This window comes from Cotesia typhae, unplaced genomic scaffold (genome assembly GCF_013202065.1).
Source record: "Cotesia typhae breed Kobodo isofemale line unplaced genomic scaffold, CoteBio_Ctyphae contig_65, whole genome shotgun sequence".
NCBI lineage: Eukaryota > Metazoa > Arthropoda > Insecta > Hymenoptera > Braconidae > Cotesia > Cotesia typhae.
This window is the reverse complement of record NW_027423762.1, coordinates 335,407-361,241: the sequence shown is the minus strand read 5'-3', so window position 1 is coordinate 361,241 and position 25,835 is coordinate 335,407. Positions and strand designations below refer to the sequence as shown.

General features: G+C 36.3%; 2 protein-coding genes across 2 annotated transcripts in view; both read left to right on the top strand.

The window, feature by feature from the left end:
- Positions 1-1,609: 1,609 nt before the first annotated feature.
- Positions 1,610-25,835, top strand: part of LOC141532648 (uncharacterized) — a 52,191-nt gene continuing 27,965 nt past the window's right edge. Inside the window, exons 1-5 of the mRNA XM_074251102.1 lie at positions 1,610-1,615; positions 1,736-1,937; positions 2,005-2,201; positions 2,278-2,446; positions 2,522-2,652. Coding sequence (XP_074107203.1) covers positions 1,610-1,615; positions 1,736-1,937; positions 2,005-2,201; positions 2,278-2,446; positions 2,522-2,652 — 705 coding nt within the window. The remainder of the gene's footprint in view (positions 1,616-1,735; positions 1,938-2,004; positions 2,202-2,277; positions 2,447-2,521; positions 2,653-25,835) is intronic.
- LOC141532616 (uncharacterized) lies at positions 21,009-23,193 on the top strand. The gene is made up of 4 exons (XM_074251048.1): positions 21,009-21,726; positions 21,817-22,035; positions 22,127-22,174; positions 23,016-23,193. Exons 1-4 carry the CDS (start codon positions 21,633-21,635, stop codon positions 23,177-23,179), a joined length of 525 nt encoding a protein of 174 aa, XP_074107149.1. The 5' UTR covers positions 21,009-21,632; the 3' UTR covers positions 23,180-23,193.

The window sequence follows — 25,835 nt, the reverse complement described above, 5'->3', positions numbered from 1 at the left end:
ATCCGCATTGCAAAGATGAAACGGCGATTAATTTCATACGCATTCTTGATGAGTGGACATGAATTTATCAAAACTGGATCACATTTTTGCAATTCACAACTAGTTTAAAACCTAATTCTCGAATACTTGTCTCAGTAAAGTTTACATCACCACCACACTTTTTACACGATACACAGCCACTTAGTAAATTAAATATCGAAAAAAATTTATAATTTTGTAGCTAATACTCGAATCAATTGTACAATCAGATTTTTGTGATAATTTCCTCTTGGAAGCACTATCACGTCGTTGAGAGCCAGTATTTTTTCAGTTTCATATCTGTTGAGCGGTCGATTAAATTTTTTCCTGTCGTTTGGCAGTTTTCTTTCGTTTTTAATAACTTTACTTTGTTTACGATCCATTATTTAACAAATTTTTTTGTTAAATAAACAAAAAAAAAAGATCAGAAGATTTAAAAAAATAAGTAAGTAAACAATAACGAGTACACTAAGAAACTCAATAAATTAAAGAACGAGTGTGTATTCATACAAAACAACTAAACTATGAGGTACAGTATCTCAACAATAAGAAAAAATATACGTTAAAAGTCAAATAATTGTAACGGTTGACAATCGTGAGGGAAAACAATCGCCAACCCGTACGAATCAAAGACGGAGCGAGCAGGCGACGTTTTCGTCGAAGCGCCGCGCGTAAAACGGTCAATCGACGCGCTCTTATAAAAATGACTATAACTCGAAAACTATTCGGAATTTTTCTATAAAATTTGAAATACATAATTTTGAATATATAAACTTCAGTTTAATGAAAAAAAAAAAAAATTTTTTTTTCCGAAATTTTACAGTGGCTATCCCCCTTAAATAAATGGGAAACAGAGTACAATTGCAATAAAGAAAACTCACTAGTACGGAAATATTTGGCTTATTTTTCAATATTTGATTTTTTGTCATTTGTTAATAAATTTTATTTTTTCTTTTTCGTTTTATTGGCATTATAGAGTTTAATAAATTTTTCTGCTTCACACTCTAACTTAAAAGAATCGGAAGAAACGAATGATATTCAATTATCTACTGAAGGTATAAATTTTTTAATTTTTTGCATTCCTTATAAATCTTTCTACACGGTTTATATAATTAGTAGTTGTATAATTTATTTGATTTAATTTACCAATTGAACGTATCCTTCGTTATAATTTAGAGAAATATGGTGCTTTTGCTGACGATATTCCTGTTGATGATACTCCGTTTCAGCATACAGAAGAAGAAGTTTCACAAAATAATGAAAATATTTTTATGATTGATAATATTGATCTTACTATGCAACTTTGTGCTCCTATTACTGACTTGATAGCTCATTTAAAAAACTCAATTGAGGGAATTGCTGTCTTGAACTATTATAAAATACAAAGATCTCTTACTGAAACTTATAGGGTACTATTATCTGATTGTATTGTAACTTGGGAAATGAAAACTAATCATAATCACCTGTAAGAATCCTTTATAAAATTTTATAACATTTTATCACTTGTATATTTTCAATGTCTTATATGTAAATAGTATGAATGCATGGAAAAATATAGTCTTGTAACTAATGTTACGAATGAGAAAAGTTAATGATGGTAATTTTATAAAAATCATTTAATATAATAAATTAATTCGTCCCTATGACTTTTTTAGGATAACTCCTGAACGTTTAACTGAGTTATCATCCCTGATAGTAACCGTGTTTCCTACTGAAGTTAAAGCAACATATTACGTGCCTTACAATCGTATTGGTAAAAAAATTATTAGCAAGAGGCAAGTTAAACGTGCGCTACCATCACTTCCGGGAGATTTTGTTGTCATCAGGTGCTACTCAAAACCGAAAAGGAAAGAAAAGAAAAGCAGTAGATGAGTCAGTAGCTGTGCGAATAGGGATAGCTGATGAAATTTTCCCATTTGGTAATATTTTTGTTTTTCTTAGTATTGTTTTTGATTAAACTTACTACTAAACTAAATTTTTCTATAGATGGTGCTGCAGAAAGTTGTGAAGATCAGTTGGCTTGGCTCAAAGAGAACTTAGATCCGTGGGCAACAGTTGACAAATTTTGGCGTGAAACATCAGCTGCTCGTTTTCAAAATCTTGTGTTGAATAAAAATTTTTCAAGTACTGATTATATCAATTCCATTCCTGCCTTAACACACGTCAAACATGGATTGAAGTTGGTATGTCTCCATTTTTTTGTCATAAGTACATACGTATATATGAAAAACTATAAACTTTTTATATGTATTCACAAAGATTGATATAGATTTTGGTGAGATATATCCTCATAAAATTGCAAATTTAATTAACAACTATGATAATTTGGAAAAGCATCTATTACAGTATTGCAGTAAAAAACAGAGAGTAAGTAAGGATGTAAAAATTCTAGTGTCACAGTGGAATGAGTGTAAAGATAAAGATAAAGGTAATCATATTGTTAATCATTCCATTTTGTTTCTCAAACTGGGTATTAATTTGAAATCTTAATTTTCTAATATAGACATAAGAAGTGCTATAACCTTCAGGCTCCTGGTATTATTATTACCAAATCCGTCAACAATTACATCTCCAAACGGATCTTGGTATCCTCGTAAGGATGAAGTTCAACATTACTTTCTATTACATGCAAAGGTAAGAACTGTTAGTTTTAACGGTAAATATTCACTAATCATTTCTTTGATACCAAACTTTGATACCAAAATTAAAAGGCTTGTAATCATAAACGATATTCGATACGAAGTCAATTCGAACATCGAATGTATTGATTACTGCTTCAAAAGTTTTTTCGCGCTTCAACTTGAATACTCCAAAGAATCTTCGTACCCGTGGTTATTTTTACAAAAAGCCATATATAAAATAGATTCCGAAGATTCAGGAACCATTCCAGCTCTTGACACTTTCATTAGAGACTTAAATTTAGGTTAATATTAATGGTCTGAATATTTTTATTTTAACAATGTCCTCCAACAATATGTCAAAAAATACTTTAGATTGTAATAGTACTGTAATCAATAACTTAAACCATTCACAATTATTTGACTTTACTCGTAAAAACTTAATTGAGTCAATATTCCAACTTTATGGTTCAAAAAATATACCATGGAACCAAATACAAAATTTTTTCGAAATTATGAATAACATAGTTGGTTCTGAGTTTCAAATGATTGAAAAATGCCTCGAAAATAGTTATCAAAATAATCCTAACGGCAAAGTAGTAGTTTCAGATATTAAAAATCTTTTTAAAACAATCAATAACGTCTTTGGTAGTTTTTCAACTGAACATAATCGATTTCAAATTTTAGAAGAAAGTGGCTTTTATTTTGCTCCGATAGAATTCTTCATAGGTTACAGAAGTCAAACGACTCTGAAACGTTGTTCTGATGGTAGCATCAAAATAATTAAGCAGACTGCTACTGGATATCTGTATCCACTGAGAAATATTTTTAAAAAAGTATTCGAATTACCTAATGTATTTAACACAGTTTTGGATTATGTTAATCAGTTAAAAAATGAACAATACTAATTTCACTGGAATAAAAAAAAATGCATTTTTAAATCACTGCCCGGCTATCACGTTACAGAAAATTTTGCCGTAGACATGATGCATGATCTGTTAAGAGGTGTTTTTCATTTTGACCTAATTGCGATAATAAATTACTACGTTAACAAATTAAAATTATTTCCTCTAACCGAATTGTCAATCCGCATGAAAGCGTATGACTACGGAATCTTAGAATCTAAAAACAGACCTCCTGAGATTTTACCTGCTCATTTACAAACTGATAATTTAAAAATGTCAGCGGGAGAATTATTAACTTTTGTTCGTCATTTCGGTATAATTGTGGGTGATTTAATTCCTAAAGATGATATAGTTTGGCGAGTGTATTTAAACTTGCGACAAATACTCGACATTGTTTCCAGTAGATTTATTCAAAAAGACTGTAAAAGTATATTGGATAATTTGGTTACAGAACACCATTTATTAGCTCGACGGGTATTAAAACGGCAATTAAAATTTAAAGATCATATTCTTTTACACTATGGGTCTGTGCTTGCTGCATCGGGTCCTATTAATAATAGTTCGTGTATACGTTTTGAGGCAAAGCATCAAGAATCAAAGCTGGATGCCAATATTTTTCATTTAAAAGTTAATGTATGCCAGACTCTATCAAAAAAACATCAAATGAAACTCGCTTATCAATTATATTCAAATACATTGTTTTCATCATTACTAACGACTGGTCCCACTTATAAGCAAATACTAAAAAATTTAAATCTTACTTTTGATTGTTCTTTTAAGAAATATCATTTATTATATAATGAGTTACTCAACTTTTACAGTTGGGTAGAAAAATATAAAAGCTTATTTAAACTGAATATGGTTTTATGTCTATCTGAAATTGATGATAAATGTAATTTTGGGATTATTAAATATATTTTTATAAAAAATAATACACTTTTCTTCATATGTCAAAAAATAATAAATGTTTTTGATAACCACGTACATGCTTTTAAAGTTACTGCATTTTCAAACGAATATTATATAATAACCTATGAAATTTTATATGATACTTATCCAACTGCTCTAACAAAAAATCAAAATGTAAACTACATATTATATTAAATAAATGAAATTTTTTACTATACAATAGAATTTTGAAATAAATTATTTTATCCTGTAAGTATAATTTTTTACAGATTAAATGTAACTCTATCTTTTCTAATTTGTTATTTTGTAAATATTCATTTATATGTGATAAATAGATATATATCTATATATCTATATATCTATCTATCTATACATATATATATATATATATATATATATATATATATATATATATATATATATATATATATATATATATATATATATATATATGAATAAATAGATAATTTAAGTTCATAACATTAATTTAAATATTCATTTACATTAACCTTAAATTCCAAAACTTAATATTTACTAATATAAAATAGCTTTACGTAGTATCGTTATCATGGCAATTTAGAATATAGTTACTATCAGAATACGAATTGTAATCATAGTGATACAGTCTTACGATATCGAGATCCGTTTGGATCGCGACAATAGCGATCCAGTGGATCGCGTATACATGGATTCGAAGTATAGTCACGCGTGGATCGCGATAATCACGATACTGTTCAGTCATAATCGCGATATTTTTTTTTCCGTGCAGGCAATACTAATGAGCTACAAGTAACCACGGAGGGTATCCCATACTTATACAATTGTGATGAGCGCTTTACTTTTCGAGAACTAAATTCGGAATTTGTTAAAAAATCGATCATGAAGATAATGTCCAACTCTGGGGGTCCAGATAACTTCTCAATTGTGTATTACCATATTTTCTGCAATGAATTGCGAAATTGTTCAATAAATCGTTGTCTACAGGAGTGTTTCCTGCAAAATGGAAACTATCGCATGTAATACCAGTCCCAAAAAAGGCTCACGCAACCAACTGTGAAGATTTTCGACTGATTTCTCTGCTTTCAAATTTATCGAAGGCGTTGGAGAGATGTGCACATGACCAAATTGTTGAGTATTTAAATACTAACAATTATGCTGATGAGCGTCAAACGGCTTTTAAGGAAGATCTGAATACTCAGACTGCTGTGATTAAACTTATATAACTGTGACTATTCTTTGATTTCAGCAAAGCATTCGACTCAGTTAATCATCGAAGATCACTACAAAAACTATCATTTATGAACTTCTCTGATAATGCTGTTGAATGGATTCGGTCATATTTATCTCATCGAGCGCAATCAGTCCGAAACAATAACGAAACTTCAACGTGGAGAAATGTGTTAAGTCGTGTTCCAAGGTAGTGTTCTTGGCCCGTTATTATTTGTATTATACATCTCTGATCTATCAAAAATCTTAAATTGTCAATACCTCTTCTATGCTGATGATCTTGTGATATATTTATCTTGTCATTTAATACAAATGAGTGAAAATATTGCCTTATTAAATAGTGAAATAGAAAAAATTATTAAATGGTGTGATTTAAATCGCTTGCAATTAAATGCTTTAAAAACCAAAGCAATCATCTTTGACAGTAGACTAAAAGTGATGCTTGTATAAATGCAGATAATATTATAGTCGATAATAGTGTAATTTCTTATGTTAACTCTGGCAAATATCTAGGGGTCATTTTAGAAAATAATCTCTCTTGCGAACATCAAGTATTAAAGACTTGTAATCAAGCTATGAAAACGTTAGCGCAACTTAAAATCAACAATGAAATATTTAATGAACAATTGCGTAAGTGGTATTTCCGCCTCGTCAAATGTATTATTAGTTAGTTTAATGGAGCTTTGTGCCACATCAGATTCGGTACTCCGATCTGTGTTGGAGTTCGTTAAATAATGTACTCGCTCAAAGACATCCGTGAGAGCATTAGCTTTTGCTAATGCAAGGACCGTGCCGCTGACATTGACCCGCGAACAATTTCATTTTCTGTGCTTCGCGTTTAGGTCATCCGCGATAATAACTTTAGAACCAAGACTTAAAATCTTTGTTAAATCGCTTTTCACCAGCGTTATCTGAGGCTTAACGTAGGTTGAAACTATTATTAAATTATTGTCGAGCTTAATTCCTGTAATTTCAATAGTATTATTCGTAATCAGAATTTCAGAATGCTTAATGTTTATTTTGACTAACACTAGAACCCCACCACCACGTGTGGTACCGTTCCGATCTTTTCTATAGGTTTTATAACCTTGAACATAGTTTGTTTTGGCTTGTAAACTTAGTTTCGCTTATCAGACAAATATGTACATTATATTTATTCAGAAAAGTAGGTAACTCATTTAATTTATTATTCAACCCATTGGCATTCCAGTACATAATATTCAATCTATCAGAGAATTTAGACTTATCCATTACCAAGCACTTCATTTATTGCTAACATTTTCGAGGTGACATCGTCACCACACGATTTTAATTTAGCATTTAAGCTTTTAACCATTTCAAGCAAGTAATTAACATCACATAATGAACTTAAAATCTTAATTTCGTTTATTAACTCATTAATGCTAAGAATACTATTTATATCACAAGCACTTGATATTGCACTTTTAATACTTATCGGATTATTTGCACAAACACGAGTAATTTGATGTTGGCGTTAACCCCTGGAGATGTTCTAGGTGCTCTTGCTGTTGATGGTGATGTTATGTTGGCCCTCGGAGTAGGTTGCCCTTGGTGCTGGTGGAGCTGGAAAGTGCTTTGCATTGTAGTTGAACTTGGGCGTCTTTTCATTTAGCCTAGTACATTGTTTATGTCATCTATTGATATAGTTCTGATAGGCGCTGCATTGCGAATAGTTAGCTCGATGTTCTCTTTTACAATTTACACATTGAGGTTTGACATCCTTAGGTTTCTTATATTCACTGGTGAGGTGAGGTTTAAGGCACTTGACACACCTCGGTTCGCTGGTACAATTCTGTATGCCGTGTCCGAAATGTATCCGAAGCGAAAACACTGTGTTACTTTCCGCTTACTACGATAATTTTCCCATCAGATTTTGAAATTCATGAGATACCATGTTTTCCGAACCTCAGTTAGATCCTGAGTGCTTGCAAAGGTGATTTTATACAGGGGGTTTTCTTGCGAAAATTTCTCAGACTTGATTTTAGTAACATTGTTGACTGATAAATTAAGCTGGGTGAGTTCGTTGGCGACCAGCTTATCTTCAATACTTGGAAGTCCTTGTAGTACCCTGTATTTCATTTTGTTTTTTCTAAATGCATCTGTGAGTACAGCATCGACTTAGCATTAAAAAGATTTATGATTGTAATATAATCGTCCTTATTCGTAGTGAAAATATAAAACTTTCCACCAGTGATTTTGAAAGTTATTTTGTGTTTGGCTATTTCAGTAAGTTTTTTTGAAAAGCCTGCTGGGTTATTGATGTTCTGTGTCACTACAATCGGTGGCAATCTTGGTGTTTTCTATGATGATGATTCACTCACTAATAACATGTCATGTTGTTCTCCGTCACCTTCAGGCAATTGATAACATTGATTTTGAATTTTACGGTTTATGCCACCATTATCGGTGTTGTCAGAAGTCTTTCTCAGCTTATTATTTGTTTGGTTATCTTCACTTAGTTTACGTTTACTTGAGGACTTAGTTATTGCAGGTGTATTTTCGGCAGGCAAGGTCAATACTTTCTGTTGCTTACCGGCCCCAAGTAATGTTGAATGTTTATTTGCACTCTTTATCTTACTCATTGCTGACTGTGTCGTATTTACTCCTTTAGGCTTCGTCATGGCTGTAGTAGTGATACATTCCAGTACTGAGAAGAAACTATAATTTTTATCAATTATACACTGACTCATCCACTGTATTTCATACTTAGCGTGAAAGACACTACTCGATCTATCGATCGTGCATCACTCCCTCAAAAAGTGAATCAAATCGGTGTTTAATTTGGACTATCACATATATAAATTAACTTTCTAGGTAGAGAAGAATTTTATAACCACACGCCATCTGCTAATATTTATTGATACTAAGCATATTTTAATTCACGAATTTACAATTCGAATCTTTGAATATTCTTAGTTTCTAATAGATGGCGTATGGTTAGAAAATTCTTTCTTACCTAGAAAGTTAATTTATATATGTGATAGTCTAAATTAAATACCGATTGGATTCACACTTCAAGAAGCATCTGTTTCCAACAGCAACTGCACTTTGATTGCTATTGATGTTTTGACTTCCTCAACTATAAGTGATTTGATGCGCTTTGAAGTATTTTTGTAATGGAAATGTAATGAAAATGTAAAAAACTACGAAAAAAAATTTTTTCAAATATGGTTTTTTTTTAATAACTTTTAAACGGCTCGATCGATCAATTCCAAAAACTGATCAGCTCTTAACATCGAAAAACCACGTCGATCGCCACCAAGCCGGTCAAAATCGGTTGATTCATTCGTGAGTTATCGCTGACGAAAAAAATCGACAAAAAGTGTTTTTTTCGGATTATACCGAAATTTCCGGTCTAATCAATTTGTGTTTTAGAGTTGTGACGTTCTAGAAAATTTAGAAGTTGACTTTCATAATTTATTAATTTTTTATTTAAGATTTTTTTGCAATTAACTTCCGAGAGAGATTCGTTGCTTGGTTGTTGGTGCACCAACGAGGCAACGGAAATCTCATATGATAAGAGGTTACGGAGAAGTCATCGTGGCCCGCGGGATGTAAGAACATCCGCGTCAGCATGGGACCCGGGCCTTGACGATGTTCTCGAGGTCTAACCCGAGCTCAACTATGGCTGCTACAGATCTTTGTACAATTAAATAACTAAAAACTAAGTCAGTCGACCGGGAGAGCTCTTCGAGCTAGGACCTTGTCCACCGGCTTTCTTTTACTCCTACTATTATCGTTAAATTTTATATTATGTCAATTCTGACCAATTATTTCAGATAGGGGCGAGCGCTTCTTAGCGTTCCAACCTATTCCCTAATATTCCTATAGGGACAAGCACTAATCAGCTGTTCTACCCTATTCCTAAGTTAACAATAAATACACTAGCCACAAAAATTAAGGGATATAAAAAAAATTCCAAATTTTTTGGTGATTTTCAGCGAGCTGTAACTCCGAGGAAAATGATCGCACAGAAAAAAAAAAAAGCAAATTGTAGCTCCAAGTGTCTAGTTTTTAGATATGACCATGAAAATTTTTTGTCATCGTCAGGTCTGGAGAAATCCTAAGAAAACTACTGAAAAAAAATTTTTCGAAATTTTTTTCGTCTTAAAAAGGTCTACGGGCTTCAAAAAAATTTTTTCGATTGTTTCGTTTAAAAGCTCTTTTAGTAAATTTAATACCCTTTAATTTGACGTAATCAAAAAGCCTGTACGATAATTTGCCGCGGAGTTATCGTCAATCAAAGCAAAAAAGTTTTTTTGACTTTGGAAATCAATAACTCTGGAAATAATGACCGTATAGGAAATCGAAGGAGGGTTTTGAAAACTACACAATATTCTCTATAAGAAAACGTAAACCGCTTTTGAAGAAAAAATTTTTTTAATTGAAAACTCGGACTGAAAAAAGACAAAAATTCGCATAATTAAGGATATTTGGATAACTTGGTATAACTTTGGATAAAATGGATGAACGAAGGATATCGTTGGTAATTTTTAACTTCAAAGTGTCCCCTAAAATCCCTAAGAAATTCAAAGCGCTGCAATTTTTTGTTCATAGTGCCCAGAAGCTTCAAATTCTGTGTTTTCGCAAAAATCACCATTATGAGCAATTTTGTGATTTTTATTCATTTTTCCATTGAAAAAAATTTTTTTTTCAAAATTCTTTATTTTTCGATCAAAGAGATTGATTTTTCAAGAAATTTGAAAAAAAAAAAAATTTCAATTTTTTCGAAAATTTTTTCGAAATTTTCTCAATTTTTTCGATTGTTGTTTTACCGCCGGCATTAGCGTTACCCAAAGCGTACCACGTGGAGGTTGCTCGGTCGGATTTACGCTTCTCACACACACGTGTGTGTGTGTGTGTGTGTGTGTGTGTGTGTGTGTGTGTGTGTCTTTGTCTGCGTGTTTGTCTGTTTGCAGCTGCCGAATGACCTCTGTACGCACGGCAGTAACTGCTCAGTACCGTGTATTGCCACCTCTGTTCTGAATCACAGCTCGTAAACGCTCTTGCACGTTGATGCATCGTCGAATATCACGTTGCGAAATTCCTTGCCAACAACGTAACAACGCTTGAGTCAACTGATGAAGATTGTGCAGTTGCGGATAGTCTCGCCGCAATCGACGCCCAAGCATGTCCCAAACATGCTCAATTGGGTTCAAATCAGGACTCATCGCTGGATGATTAAGCGTTGTTACGTTGTTGGCGCGGAGAAAAGTTCGCGTACGAACTGCAGTGTGAGGACGAGCATTATCCTGCATCAAAATGAACCGTCTTGCCCCCATGCGTGTGCGCATAGGCAGGACGTGTGGCTCCAGAATTTCGTCGACGTACCAATCGGCAGTCAACGTCCCACGAACGATGACCAACGGGGTTCTGGTATTGAAGGACACGCCTGCCCACACCATGACTGATCCACCATTGAAAGCTGTAACTGGTCTCGTAAAACCATCCCGATCTCGTTCTCCACGACGGCGCCAAACGAGAGATCGTCTATCGCTGCCATGAAGACAAAATCGAGATTCGTCAGTCCATAATACACTGGTCCACTGTCTACGACCCCAATGGTGATGATCATGAGCATAGGCCAATCGGGCTCGGCGATGTCGTGGAGTGAGCATAGGCACGCGATTTGCGCGTCTAGCGCGTAGTCCTTGCTCTCGAAAGCGATTTCGAACCGTCGATGCCGATATGTGTTGTTGGGGAGGACGTTGTCGACGATTGCGAAATTGATGAGCGATCGTGTGGGCATGCGCAGTAGGGTTTCGACGAGCTTCTCGAATGATAGCTCGATCATCACGCTCGGTAGTGATTCGTAGTCTACCTTGACCCGGACGACGATCGTAACTTTGAGTCGCGTTAAATCGGGCATAGGCCCGACTGATAACGGACTGGCTCACTCCCATAGAAGCTGCTACTTCCACCTGACTGTAGCCCTCTTGAAGGAGGGTAACAATGCGAGCCACATCTGTGGCAGCTAAATGTCGACGAGGCATATCAAAAGGTGCTTATCAAAGAAAAGCTTACATAAAATTCACGTAAGGAATTTAGGCTAAAAGAAAACGTAAAATTCAAGTTTTGTGTGAGGAAAAGCCGAACTCCGCGGGGGGTATATCAATTTGTTTTTATTGAATTTTTAAAATGAGATTTAAAACTAAGGCAGTTGTAGCGGACAGAAAAAATTGAGTTAATTTTTTTTGATAATAGTGAAGCATTCTGAAGACGATAAAAAAAAAAAATTTTTTAAAAAAATTTTTGAAAAAAAAAATTTCGAAAAAAATTTTCGAAAAGAATTGAAAATTTTTTTTTTTTTCAAATTTCTTGAAAAATCAATCTCTTTGATCGAAAAAATAAAGAATTTTGAAAAAAATTTTTTTCAATGGAAAAATGAATAAAAATCACAAAATTGCTCATAATGGTGATTTTTGCGAAAACACAGAATTTGAAGCTTCTGGGCACTATGAACAAAAAATTGCAGCGCTTTGAATTTCTTAGGGATTTTAGGGGACACTTTGAAGTTAAAAATTACCAACGATATCCTTCGTTCATCCATTTTATCCAAAGTTATACCAAGTTATCCAAATATCCTTAATTATGCGAATTTTTGTCTTTTTTCAGTCCGAGTTTTCAATTAAAAAAATTTTTTCTTCAAAAGCGGTTTACGTTTTCTTATAGAGAATATTGTGTAGTTTTCAAAACCCTCCTTCGATTTCCTATACGGTCATTATTTCCAGAGTTATTGATTTCCAAAGTCAAAAAAACTTTTTGCTTTGATTGACGATAACTCCGCGGCAAATTATCGTACAGGCTTTTTGATTACGTCAAATTAAAGGGTATTAAATTTACTAAAAGAGCTTTTAAACGAAACAATCGAAAAAATTTTTTTGAAGCCCGTAGACCTTTTTAAGACGAAAAAAAATTTCGAAAAATTTTTTTTCAGTAGTTTTCTTAGGATTTCTCCAGACCTGACGATGACAAAAAATTTTCATGGTCATATCTAAAAACTAGACACTTGGAGCTACAATTTGCTTTTTTTTTTTTTCTGTGCGATCATTTTCCTCGGAGTTACAGCTCGCTGAAAATCACCAAAAAATTTGGAATTTTTTTTATATCCCTTAATTTTTGTGACTAGTGTATATAAGTAAAAATTATGGTAGGAGAGTTCATCTGTGCGGCCCACCTGGAATCTATCGATTTTCTAAAATGGTCGGCCTGGTAAAAATTAATAAAGAATCTTATATTGAAAATTATAAAATTTCCAGAACGTTACAAGAGTATATCATAGAGTTTGGAAAACTGCGTCGAATGCCGCTAACCGCGTGAAAATCGGTTTATTCATTCAAAAGTTATTGCGGTTTGAAAATTAAAAAAATAGTGATTTATTAAACTCCTATCAAACTTTTGAGCTCGGAGAGCTCAAAACTACACGAAAATTGTATTTTTGAGCTCGAAGAGCTCAAAAACATAATAAGTGCAATTTCGAGCGCTTAATTACGAAAGTAGCGGGAAGTTGCAGGGATGGCCTTCAGGGTCAACCGTTTTCCTAATTTTTTTTACTGTTGAACAAAATAAATCCTGTCAACTCTTAATAACCCTTTGGGGAAATCTAGATTCGCTACAAAATGATTTGTTTATAACAACGATAAATTGACATCATTATTTCAAGAAATAAAAGTTGTTAATATTACTTCATAATATCTCTGAAAAAGTCTGATTCTTTCACATTTGAAATTTTGTCAACAGCTTTGAATAACTCTGATTCAGTCTTCTTGCAGAGTCCGAAATTTATGTCAAATAATAACCTAAAACAACATCTGCTTTTATCTAACTTACCGACTCTTATTATAACATTTTTAGAGAGATTTAGACTGGTGGCATTCTGATTCAGAGTCCCACAATAATGATTCAGACTACTGTCAGAATCGTATTTCCACCAGGGTTACTTTCGTCCATTTATCCTCTGGAAGGTTACTCGATGATTTGCTGGATTACATGGAGGAGTTTTGTCCTCCATGTTGACGAAACGTGTTAGTAGTATATTAATAGTTAAGACAAGGTTCACGAATAAAGATGTGCACAGCTTGACTGCTCGAATAAGACTCTCCCTTACAAACCAACGACTTGAAAATTAGGTACTCGAAAAAGCGAAAAGAGCTCCCGCTCGCCAGCCCAACAGTCGCTCTCCTTCCACCTCAAACCAAATCTTTTCATTGGTGAGAAGTTACCTTCCACTTCCACCTCGAACCGAGCTATCTCATTGGCTGGCATTTAATTCCTCCACTATAAGCAGTCGGGCCGCAACTACAGAGTATATCAAGAGCACCACAACGGGCTTCGGCCATTACTTCTTGTCAAGGGCAATTCACCCTTACCCTTACCATACCCAATTTTGTCCAAGCTGCAGGACTAATGGACGACAACTTTATAAAATAAAAGTCTCGAAAGTTTCAAGCCGGTATAGTGGTAGTCCTGAAAATAATAATAACAACGAAAAAAAAATTAGGAAAACGGTTGACCCTGACGGCCATCCCTGCAACTTCCCGCTACTTTCGTAATTAAGCGCTCGATATTTCACTTATTATGTTTTTGAGCTCTTCGAGCTCAAAAATCTAATTTCCGTGTAGTTTTGCGCTCTCCGAGCTCGAAAGTTTGATAGGAATTTATTAAATCAATATTTTTGGAATTTTCAAATCGTCATAACTTTTGAACGGATCAACCGATTTCCACGCGGTTGGCGGCATTCGACGCAGTTTTATCATTCTCATAAGTAATTTTCAGATTTTAATTGATCGAACCGAAAATTTCAGAGTAACCCCGAAAAAAACAATTTTCTCGGTTTTCTTTCGTTCACGATTACTCACGAACGAATCAACCGATTTTGACCGGACTGGCGGCAATCGACGTGGTTTTTTATTGTTAAGAGCTGATTAGTTTTTGGAATTGATCGGTAAAGCCGTTTAAAAGTTATTCCAAAAAAACCACGTTTCAAAAAATTTTTTTTTGTAATTTTTTTACAATTTCTCAAAATCTACTGGTCCAAATCGGTTTAAATTTTCAGGAAATCTAAGTTTGGTCAAGCTCTTACCAAAAGCAGTAAGTAGCCTTCTCTGATTACTCCTAGCTTCTCTGCTAAGTGCCTGCATTTTTCCAGTAAGTCCTTTGAGGTTTCCTTTGGGCCCATTAGCCATTCCTTCCCCGGTGGCATAAACGCTGGTCAGTTCAACATCATTGGACCGCTGGATACTCTGAGCATAATGATGTTTGTGCTTCATTTTCTCCCGGACGTCGACCTTGTAGAACCCTTCAGTACTGGCGCTTCCCGTCGCGTGGATTCTCACCTCGTCGCGCTTCCTTCTCTTCGCCGGGTTGGGAATATCAGTCGCCGGGTGGTCCACCCAGTGAGTATCATTGAGCCAGTAGCCCTGAGTGTCGTTTGCCAGTAAGGCTTCGTAACTCCGGCACAGGTACTCTATGTCTTCGTGGTCGATTCCGCGAGTCAGGAACTCGTACAAGACTCCCATCTCCGCCATTATATCGCATTCCTTGTTGCCTTTTGAATGGAACCAACCGCGATAAAATCGGTCAAGCCGTTCAAAAGTGATAAAAGGCCCACACACACACACACACACACACACACACACACACACACACACACACACACACACACACACACACACACAGACGGACATGCGGGCATACAGACATCATCACGGGAATAGTCAGGGAAGCTTTCTAGGGCCTCAAAACGTCAAGATCTGATGAGAACTCGATTTTTGAAAAACGGGGTGAAACCAATAACTTCCCGATTTTTGAAAATTTTCAATTTTCTTAGCGGGAAGTTAAAAATTAAGAAAACGGTTAACCCTGAAGACCATCTCTGCAACTTCCCGCTAATTCCATACCTGAACGCTTGAAATTGCACTTACAACGTTTTTGAGCTCTTCAAGCTCAAAGAGAGATTTTTTATGCTTTTGAGCTCTTCGAGCTTAAAAGTCTAATAGGAAATTGATAAAACACTATTTTTTGAAATTATAAATTGCAATAACTTTTGAATGGATAAACCGGTTTTCACGCAGTTGGCGTCATTTGACGCAGTTTTTTAATCATCATAAAAGATTTTTAAGTTTAGATTGATCGAACTAGAAATTTCAAAGTAATTCCGAAAAAACACTTTTTTCTGTTTTCACATGTAAAAAAAAATTTTGTTGTAGTTTTTTTGAGATTTCTCAAAATCTACCGACCCGAATCAGTCCAAATTGTATTCAAAATCTAAATTCAATCAAGCCCTTTCAAATGGTGCCAACCGCGATGGAATCCGTAGAGCCATTCAAAAGTTATAAGATGGTTACATACATACGTACGTACATACATACACAACACACACACACACACACACACACCGTGTCGGGCTTGCTGGGTCCCGCATCGGGCGCCTCCCCAGGTGGCGGATAGGGGAATACTTGTCATACCTGCGCGCCAGATACGTCGGGTACCGAGGAAATAAAATACTCGGGGTGGACCAAAACCTAGCAAAAAGATGATATGAAATGTCAGAAAACATTCAAACATCGTCTACGGTGCAGAGGGAGGATACCTCAGTACCGGCGAGGGAAGGCGTACAAGCGGGCCTGAACTCGTCGTTATCAAGCGACCGTTTGAACAGCAGAGTGGACCCCATGGCTCTGCCGTCTAACAATGCTAGCAATGCTACAGGGAGTACCGAAACAGCTCAGATGGAAGTAGACGTACAGCAAACAGGCGTTCCTCCAAGAAGTAGAAGACCTGTTGCTCCCGTCAACACTAACACGTATCGAGGGAGGATCAACTCTCTACCGACTATCACCGGCCAACAATCGCCAATGGAACGGCTCGGCAGCAAGATCGAAGAGTTGACAGAGTTCATAAAGGACAAGAGAAATCTCCATCATGAACTCAGAAAATTAGTAGCGTCCATTGCCACGGCATATAAGTTGGCCAACAAACCAGCATCGATGTCGGCGACAACCACGCAAACATCTCCGGAGACGACCACCAAACCACAAGCGTTTTTGGTCACTCCTGAGAAATCACAGCAAGAAAAAAAGAACAAAAAGAAGAGGCCGCTGTCGACACCCAGCCCTTCCTCTGAAATCGACAAACCAGCACAGAAAAAGACAGCCCGAAATAATGCCTGGATCAAAGTGACACGGCAAAAGAAAAAGAACGAAAGAGAACAGGAGCCAGGGGTAAAAACTACTGAAGCCCAAAACCAGCCAAGTAAGGGTGGCTCAAAAAAACCGAGAAGGAAGAGGACGAGAATTAAAGCTGTGCTTGTCCAACCAGTTGAAGGGCGAACATACGCCGATCTTCTCAAGGAAATCAAGGCTAAGGTAAGCCCTGTCAAGACGGGCGTAGACATAAAGTCAATTAAAAAGACGAAACATGGAGGCGTTCTCCTTGAAATGTCTCGAAAGACCGAGGACAGTAAAGCTTTCACCGATGCAATAAAATCAGCCACTGCAAACATTGGCACGGTCAAGACGCTAACACCAACAGCAACGATCGAGATCCTCGACCTGGATGAAATCTCTACCGAGAGCGAAGTCCATGAAGCACTCAAACGTGAATTCACTAACAGCTTGAAGGACAAACGGGTCAATTTGACAAAGCCCACATCACGAGGTAATCGGGCAGCCTTCTGCGAACTAGACGAGCCCAGTGCGATTAAGGCCCTTGACAAGGCCCGCATACGGATCGGTTTGGTGAACTGTCGTATACGCCCAGTAGTAAAAGTAACACGTTGTTTTAAATGTCTTGGTTATGGGCACCACACACGTCAGTGTGCGGGACCAGACAGAAGCAAGTGCTGCTACAAATGTGGCGGAGAGAACCACAAGGCCGTAAACTGCACGGAAAAGCTAAAATGCTTCCTTTGTGCTTCAGACAAAGATGCCCAGAATAGTATATACTATATTTCTGGCACTGGAGCATTCAAGGCATTCCGCAAAGCACTTGCAGAAGCCACGAGAGGGCACAAATGACACGCATACGACAAGGCAACCTGAATAGGTGCGCCTTGGCGCAAAATCTGTTGCGCCAGCGTGTTTTTGAAAACAAAACTGACGTCTGCTTTATCTGCGAGCAATATCTAAACATTGAAGGTAAAACATGGTTCGCAGACAAAACGGGTACGGCAGCAATTTGGATTGTGAACACAAAGAACGTTACTGTCAACAACAGCGGAAGTGGAGCAGGTTTTGTCTGGATTCAAACCCCCACAACCTACTTCATGAGCGTCTATCTCTCACCTAACGAAGGGATTAGTGTATTCCGACAGAAACTGTCAAATATAGAAGATGCGGTCACTAAGTTCGACGGTGATGTTATCGTAGCCGGAGACTTCAACGCTAAATCGGCTGAGTGGGGCGCTGCTCTCTCCGATACCAGAGGAAACGAGGTCGCTGACGTCGCGGCTAGACTCGACCTCATAGTGCTGAACACCGGGAGCACAACAACCTTTAGAAGACCAGGGTACCAAGAATCCATTCTCGACATCTCATTGGCGACTCCAAGGACTGCCAATATGATCAAAGACTGGGTAGTATCCGAAGAATACAGTGGCAGTGATCACCAGTTCGTGACATTCAGCGTTGGATTGGCATTTGCTCCGGTTTTACAATGTGACGTCTCTAAGCGGAAGTGGAATGTCAAAAGGCTTGATCCAGAGGCATTGAAAGCTTCACTTGCACGAAGTTGGTCTATTCTGCAGAATAACCCGACTCCGGATACGTGCAGCGAGACGGAAAAGGCAGTGCTAAACATGATGAAGGAAATTGCTGCCGCATGTGATGCCTCTATGCCACGGCTGAAAAATCAGAGTTTCCACAGACCGGCGTACTGGTGGTCAGGAGACATAGCAGAACTCCGGAAAAAATGCCACAAACTACGTCGGCTAGCAACGAGAGCTGCGAAACGCTCCCACAATCAAGATCTACTTCTGAGCGAGTATAAGCAGGCCAAAAAGAACCTCAACCGGGCAATCAAAGCGAGCAAAGCGAAATTGTGACAAGAGATCTGTAATGACCTTGATGATGACATCTGGGATAAAGCCTACCAAATTGTCACCAAACGACTTGGAAAGGCTTCACCAGAAGCGCCGAAATCACCTGCTTTAATGAGCAGCATCGTAGCGGAGCTGTTCCCCAAACACCAACCAAGGGATAAAAGACATTATGTGAAAAACAGTGTAACACTTTTCACAATCGAGGAGATACAGGATGCAGCGAAGACCCTCAAGTCAGGAAAGGCACCCGGCCCTGATGGCATATCGGCATCGGTGATCAAGACTGTAGCCCTGGAATATCCAGACATACTCCTGAACACCTACAACGCATGCTTGGCAACTGGCACGTTTCCCGCGGTCTGGAAGCGGCAGAGATTGGTTCTGCTAGATAAAGGCAAAGGTGGCCCTGTAACACCCTCGTCGTTCAGACCACTCTGCATGTTGGACATTGCTGGGAAATTGCTCGAAAAGCTTATACAGGGAAGATTACGGAACGATATCGATCGTGCTGGAGGTTTTGTCGCAAACCAACATGGCTTCCGGAAAGGACATTCAACAGTCGGCGCGATCCAGAAAGTCGTAGGGATAGCGAGAGAAGCATGGACTGGTAGCCTTAAAGCTCGTAAAGTATGCATTCTCCTCACGCTAGATATCAAAAACGCATTTAACACCGCAAATTGGGGAGACATTTTAGACGCTCTGGCGCACAAGTTTGACGTGGAGCCAGAAAAACTGGCACTAGTCGACAATTACCTTGATGATAGAAAGCTTATAGTTGAAACTACTGAAGGCCCACAAGAATACGCCATAACGGCTGGCGTACCGCAAGGCTCAATAATGGGGCCTGATCTATGGAACGCAAACTACGACGAGCTTCTGGAAATTCCGTTGCCAGAGCAAGTAGAGCTAACAGGCTTTGCAGACGACGTTGCAGCCACTATAGTGGCAGACAGCATAGAAGAGGCCGAACTGCTAGTTCGGGAAACCATCGACACCGTCGAGACTTGCTTGATAAGCATCACCTGAAACTCGCCAAACAGAAAACCGAGATGGTCGTTTTGACACGTCAAAAATGGTTCCCAAAACCATTCGCTGTGGACTTGGGAGGAACAACACTCACGTCAACAAGGGCCCTGCGCTATCTAGGGGTAATGATAGATGAGAAACTATCTTTCCGTGAACACCTCGACAGTGCATGCAAGAAAGCCAGCAAGACTGTTTCTAACCTAGCACGAATTATGACCAACACCATGGGACCAAGAACAAAAAAGAGAAGAGTTCTTCTAGAAGCAGTCCACTCGGTACTGCTTTATGGAGCGGAGATATGGGCAAATATATTAAAGCAGAAGACCTACCGGCGAAAGATAGCAGCAGTACAGCGGCGAGGTGCTCTCAGGGTTGCCTGCGCTCACCGCACAGTTTCAGAAGCGGCTGTATTGGTCATTGTGGGAGCCGCGCCCATCGACCTATTAGCGTTCGAAAGAGCAGAACTCTACGACGCTAAAATCGGCGGCGAAAACATGAAGGAGGCAAAAACGAAGATAAAAACAGAAACGCAGCAAGAGTGGCAGGACCGATGGACGTCGGGAGAGACAGGCAGATGGACAGCGCGACTGATTCCAAACATCAACGCCTGGCTCTCTCGGAAACACGGGGACACGGATTTTTTCCTGACCCAACTACTGACAGGACATGGGCAGTACAACGCCTATCTCTTCAAGATGGGTTTACACAACACACCAACATGCAAATACTGCCCGGTTAAAATCGACGACGCCGAACACACATTCTTTGAGTGTGCTCGGTGGAAGGACTACAGAAGAAGCACCGAAGAGATCATTGGCACCAGGCTCTCCCCCTCAAGCCTGGTGACCTATATCATCAAACAAGAGAAAAACTGGTCTGCTGTTGCAGCTTATGCACAGCACCTCCTGAAAGACAAAATCGCAGAAAGAGACCAGTAGCCAGGAGTAGGCGTCGTGAGACGCAGCACGGCTAGATTGAAGTAATGCGAACGCGGTTCCAATCCAGTCCTCCCCGTACCATCTAGGGGAGAGGGGAAGAGGAATGTTTTTTTTAGTGGGTAAAAATCTTCACACTACCGACTATCGATATCTGCCGTAAGATGGGCGACAGAGTTAACGATAGCGGTGTCTTTTGAAGATCTTTTTTCGTACCTCTTTGGAAAAAAAAAAAAAAAAAAAAAATTGTGTGGTTTTATGAAACCACGGTAAAAGTGAAACTTTTAACTAAACATTTGACTAAAAATTTTTGGAATAATATTCCATTACGCGTATAAAAATCGCTTTATCAATCTTAATTTTATACTTGGAAAATTGGAATGATAATGGGAAATAATGAAAGTAGACTAAGTCTCCAACTAATATTTTTATTAAATTCTGTGTGTTAGCTAAGATTCTAGAGTACGACATACATAATACATAACAATTATTTAGATAATATACACTTATTAAAAAACTGAAAACTATATTTCATTATAGTTGAGTGATTTTGATCCGTTTTTCAATTATTTTCAACCATTATATTATCAATTTCATCTTCATTATAATTTATCACCATTCATTTTTGCACTATTCTTTGCTTTTTCCTCGTTGATCAGTTTTTTTAATAACAATATTAACATTAAACACTGACAAAATAAATGGGCTCGTTCAGGTTTACTAAATTCTGAGCAGGGCTAGGTTTATCTTACAATAAGTTAATGTTGGACACACTTGCTTCCGCTGTATGAAGCTTAAAACGTACTATACATTTTCTGTACTATAGATGTAAAAAAAAACAAAAGTAAATAAATATATATTTCACTTTTTTTTAAACTGCGAGTAAATAAATATAAAAAAATTAATAAATTAAAAAAAAAAATTTATTAAAAGAATGGACAATTTTATGGTGACCTGCAAGTATAACTGGAAAAACCATTGTTATGAAATTACAGACACCAAGGGCTTTCATGAAAAAATAAAAAAAGGTATGTAGATCACTTTGAATCCCCTCCTGAAAGTCAAAACAATTATTATTATCTATGATACTGATCAATATAAACTCTTATTATTTTTAGATTGCTCCTTTGCAAAAAGCTTATTTGACAAGTTGGAAAATCAAAAATTTAAAACTAAAGGTAACACAATAGTAGTACCAGATAATAATTGTAAAGATCAAGATGAAAATTTTGAAGAAAAGCATGTTGAAGAGGAGCATGTTACGGATTGTGCTGAAGATGGAGGTACTGAATTCTGCAACAAGAGAAAAGGGATTGATGAAAGCAAAACTGTCAAAGGTAGGATATGATATAAATAATTTTATTCATTGCTTTCATAAAAAATAATCATTGATTTAATGTGCTTATTTCTTTATTTATTTTTCCTTAGGGGTTGACAGCAAGGGAAAGAAAATGAAAGCAAGCAAAACCAAAGAAGGTAATTTATTAAGATTAAAAAATTCTTCTATTAAAGATTTTTGGTTATTGTTTTATATTTCCGTGTAAGGTAAAGCCCCAGTAGCTGGTCATGTACCAGTATATGCTTACTCCATGTATTTTTATATCTATATTCAAAAATATAGATATACAAATTTGTATTAATAATGTATTAATACATAGAGTGAACATGTACTGGTACATGACTAGCTACTGGGGCTCTTACTTTAATGACATTTCTATAGACATTGATTGGAGTGATCCTGCGGATATAAAATTATTGTTAGTGGAATATGGAAAACGCCTTTAATAAATTTCGAAATGCAAAAATTAAAAAAAAAACACTATGGCAAGAAATAGTATGTGTGTTTGCTGAATACGGTAAAATTGTCTCTTATGAAGCTATTAGTAAGAAATTTACCAACATGAAATCTACTTATGTTGAGAAAAAGCCTAATAATGACCCCAGACGAACTACGGGAAAAGACCGTTCACCGTGGCCTTGGTTTAAAGAAATGGACGAATTATTTAAAAATGATGAATCAATTAATTTTCCCACTAATACTTTTGCAAGCATGCCAAGTGATAATAGTTGTGAACCTCTGAACCTAAGTCATTCTACCCACCTGTAAAATTAAGAATGAAATTTAATCTGCACATAAAGTATAAGCCCCAATAGATGATCATGTACCAGTATATGATCACTCCATGTATTTGTATACCTATATTTGTGAATATAGATATACAATCACATGCAGTGATCATATACTGGTACAAGATCATCTATTGGGCTTTTTACATTATTCATTAATGAAAACTCAATATTTTTTTTATTTTTTCAGTACTGATCAGAACATTTCGAGTAAATCTTCATGTAATCAACCTCCTTTTAGTAGATCTTCATCAGAACCATTGGGTTCTTCTGAAAGTAATAATGATCGGAGTATCCTGTCAACATCAAAAACTGAAAGAAACAGTACTTACTATCGTCAAAAGAAAGCTTTGATTGATATAGGTTTGGTACGAAATGATATTTTGAAAGAACACGTTTCTTCTCAATTAAATTTTCATGATCTTTACAAAGAAGGTTTCTCTGTTTTAAGAGAATTTAACAACACTATGAAAGAGCGAAATGAACTCCTACAATCAATGATCGAAAAATTAAAGAAGTAACTTTAACTTTGCCTTTTTTTTTTTTTTTTATTTAATTATTCGTTTCTTAATAAACACTGATAATTGTATCTAATTTAACAATTAAAAATTTTTGCTGTTACTCAAGTTTTAATTTTATTATCTTGTAATGTAAATATTATTTAATTATTTTAATTAAACAAAATAATATAACAATTCGTTAATAATTAAATATGGTGATTATACAATAAATAAGTAATCGTTTAAAATTAAAATTTGTAAAGTTTATCAAGCGTAAGAAATGATTTAACTTTCAAATCGACTTTTTGCGTCGTCTTGTGCTCCAGAGTAGCGATTATATTGATATATCCGTACTGTATAACCAACCCAACAATATTTTTTTCGTTCTCTTTGGCTTCCTTAGGATCAAGAGGTGTTACTTGTAATTTTAGTACTGCTTTGTCCCTTTCCTACCAATTGGGGATCGTCTGGGAATGTTTGTGTTTCTCCAGTATGCTTGTATTCAGCTGCATCGTCGCGCGGAACTAGAATCTGGGCTTGCCAACTTCCAGAGATTGTAGAGTAATGATCCGCACCTCTGGTACATGATAGAAAGCTCCCAGTTGAATTTTAAACTTGATGGATTAAGGCGAAAACTCCGGTTTGCTGACATTGTACTCACATGCTCGACATCTCTGTGATCTGGTTACAGAAAATTTTTTAGGCTGATGTCATAGATCCTAAATTTTTTCAGTTTGTACTTGTGGATGCTTTAGTCGTTGATCTAATGTTTTAGTTTTTGTTGTCAACTGAAGAAGAAAAAATAGACGCAGGCAGTTCTTCGACATCTTTATAAACAAAAAAAAATTAGAAAGATTGTAGATGTTAGTCCAAGAAATTACAAAGAAGTTCTTTTGAGATCAAACTTTTTACGTTCCTGATTTTGACGTTCTCGTGAAGGCAGTATCTTATGAAAATTTATTAATGTTGCTTTAGAACCATGAACCTAAAGTTCTAAACGTTGGATGCCAACGAATTTTAAATTTGCGTAACATAAAAAAAAAATACATTGATAACAGCAAAACAAGATGTCAGGAGTGTTAAAAATGAAATAGAAACTTCCTCTGGTTACGGGAAGTCAAGTCCCACCCTCACAAGTGAAGGCTTCATATTGAAAAACTCGATAAAATTACTTGTCCGCTTTCGTTTACTTCAAAAAAACTCTGGAGTGTCAAGTACGCTTGTACGAACTTAAAAAAAAAACGCGGTCATTCTCCGTCCTCCGGAACTATTTATTCCACCCACGCAAAACATCGGTGAAATTAAAAAATTATAAAAAAAATACCTGTATGCTTTTGTTTACTCCTAAAAAATTCCACAGTGCCACGTACGCTTGTGCAAACTTAAAAAAAATCGCGGACGTTCTCCGTCCTCCGGAACTATTTATTCCATCCACGCATTTTATTGGTTAAATTTAAAAATTATGAAAAAAATACTTGTATGCTTTGGTTTAGTTCAAAACAATTTTTGAGAGTCAAGTACGCCTGTACAAGCTTACGAAAAATCGCGGTTCTCCTCCGTACTCCGCAACTATTTATTCCACCTCCGCACTTTATTAGTTACATTTAAAAATTATGAAAAAAAAATACTAGCATTCTTTTGTTTACTCCAGAAAAATTCAAAAGAGTCAAGTATACTTGTACAAGCATAGAAAAAAATCGTGATCATTCTCCGTCCTCCGGAACTATTAATTTCACCCACGAATGTTATTGCTAAAATTAGAAAATTATGAAAAAAATACCTGTATGCTTTTGTTTACTCCTAAAAAATTCCAAAGTGCCAAGTACGCTTGTAAAAACTTAAAAAAAAATCGCGGACATTCTCCGTCCTCCGGAACTATTTATTCCACCCACGCATTTTATTGGTTAAATTTAAAAATTATGAGAAAAATACTTGTATGCTTTTGTTTAGTTCAAAACAATTCATGAGTGTCAAGTACGCCTGTACAAGCTTACGAAAAATCGCGGTCATTCTCCTTCTTCCGGAACTATTTATTCCACCCCCGCACTTTATTAGTTAAATTTAAAAATTATGATAAAAAAATACTAGCATGCATTTATTTACTCCAGAAAAATTCAAAAGAGTCAAGCATACTTGTACAAGCATAGAAAAAAATCGTGATAATTTTCCGTCCTCCGGACCTATTTATTTCTCCCACGCATGTCATCGCTAAAATTAGAAAATTATGAAAAAAAAAAACCTGTATCCTTTTATTTACTCCAAAAAAATTCTGAAGTATTTAGAACGCTTATATAAACTTGAAAAATAATCACAGTCATCCTTCGTACTCCGAAACTATTTATTCCATTCCTGCACTTTATTAGTTAAATTTTAAAATTATGAAAAAAAAAATACTAGTATGCTTTCGTTTACTCTAGAAAAATTCTAAAAAGTCAAGTATACTTGTCCAAGTCCTCCGGAATCATTTCTTCTATCCTCGCATGTTATTGGTGAAATAAGAAAATTATGAA

What these genes read in the sequence shown, in the direction of transcription:
- LOC141532616 (XM_074251048.1), top strand. Translation starts at nt 21,633, where the DNA reads ATGGACAATTTTATGGTGACCTGCAAGTATAACTGGAAAAACCATTGT. An exon ending in TCATGAAAAAATAAAAAAAG is followed by an intron (nt 21,727 to 21,816) that starts GTATGTAGATCA and finishes TATTATTTTTAG; the next exon opens with ATTGCTCCTTTGCAAAAAGC. An exon ending in TGAAAGCAAAACTGTCAAAG is followed by an intron (nt 22,036 to 22,126) that starts GTAGGATATGAT and finishes ATTTTTCCTTAG; the next exon opens with GGGTTGACAGCAAGGGAAAG.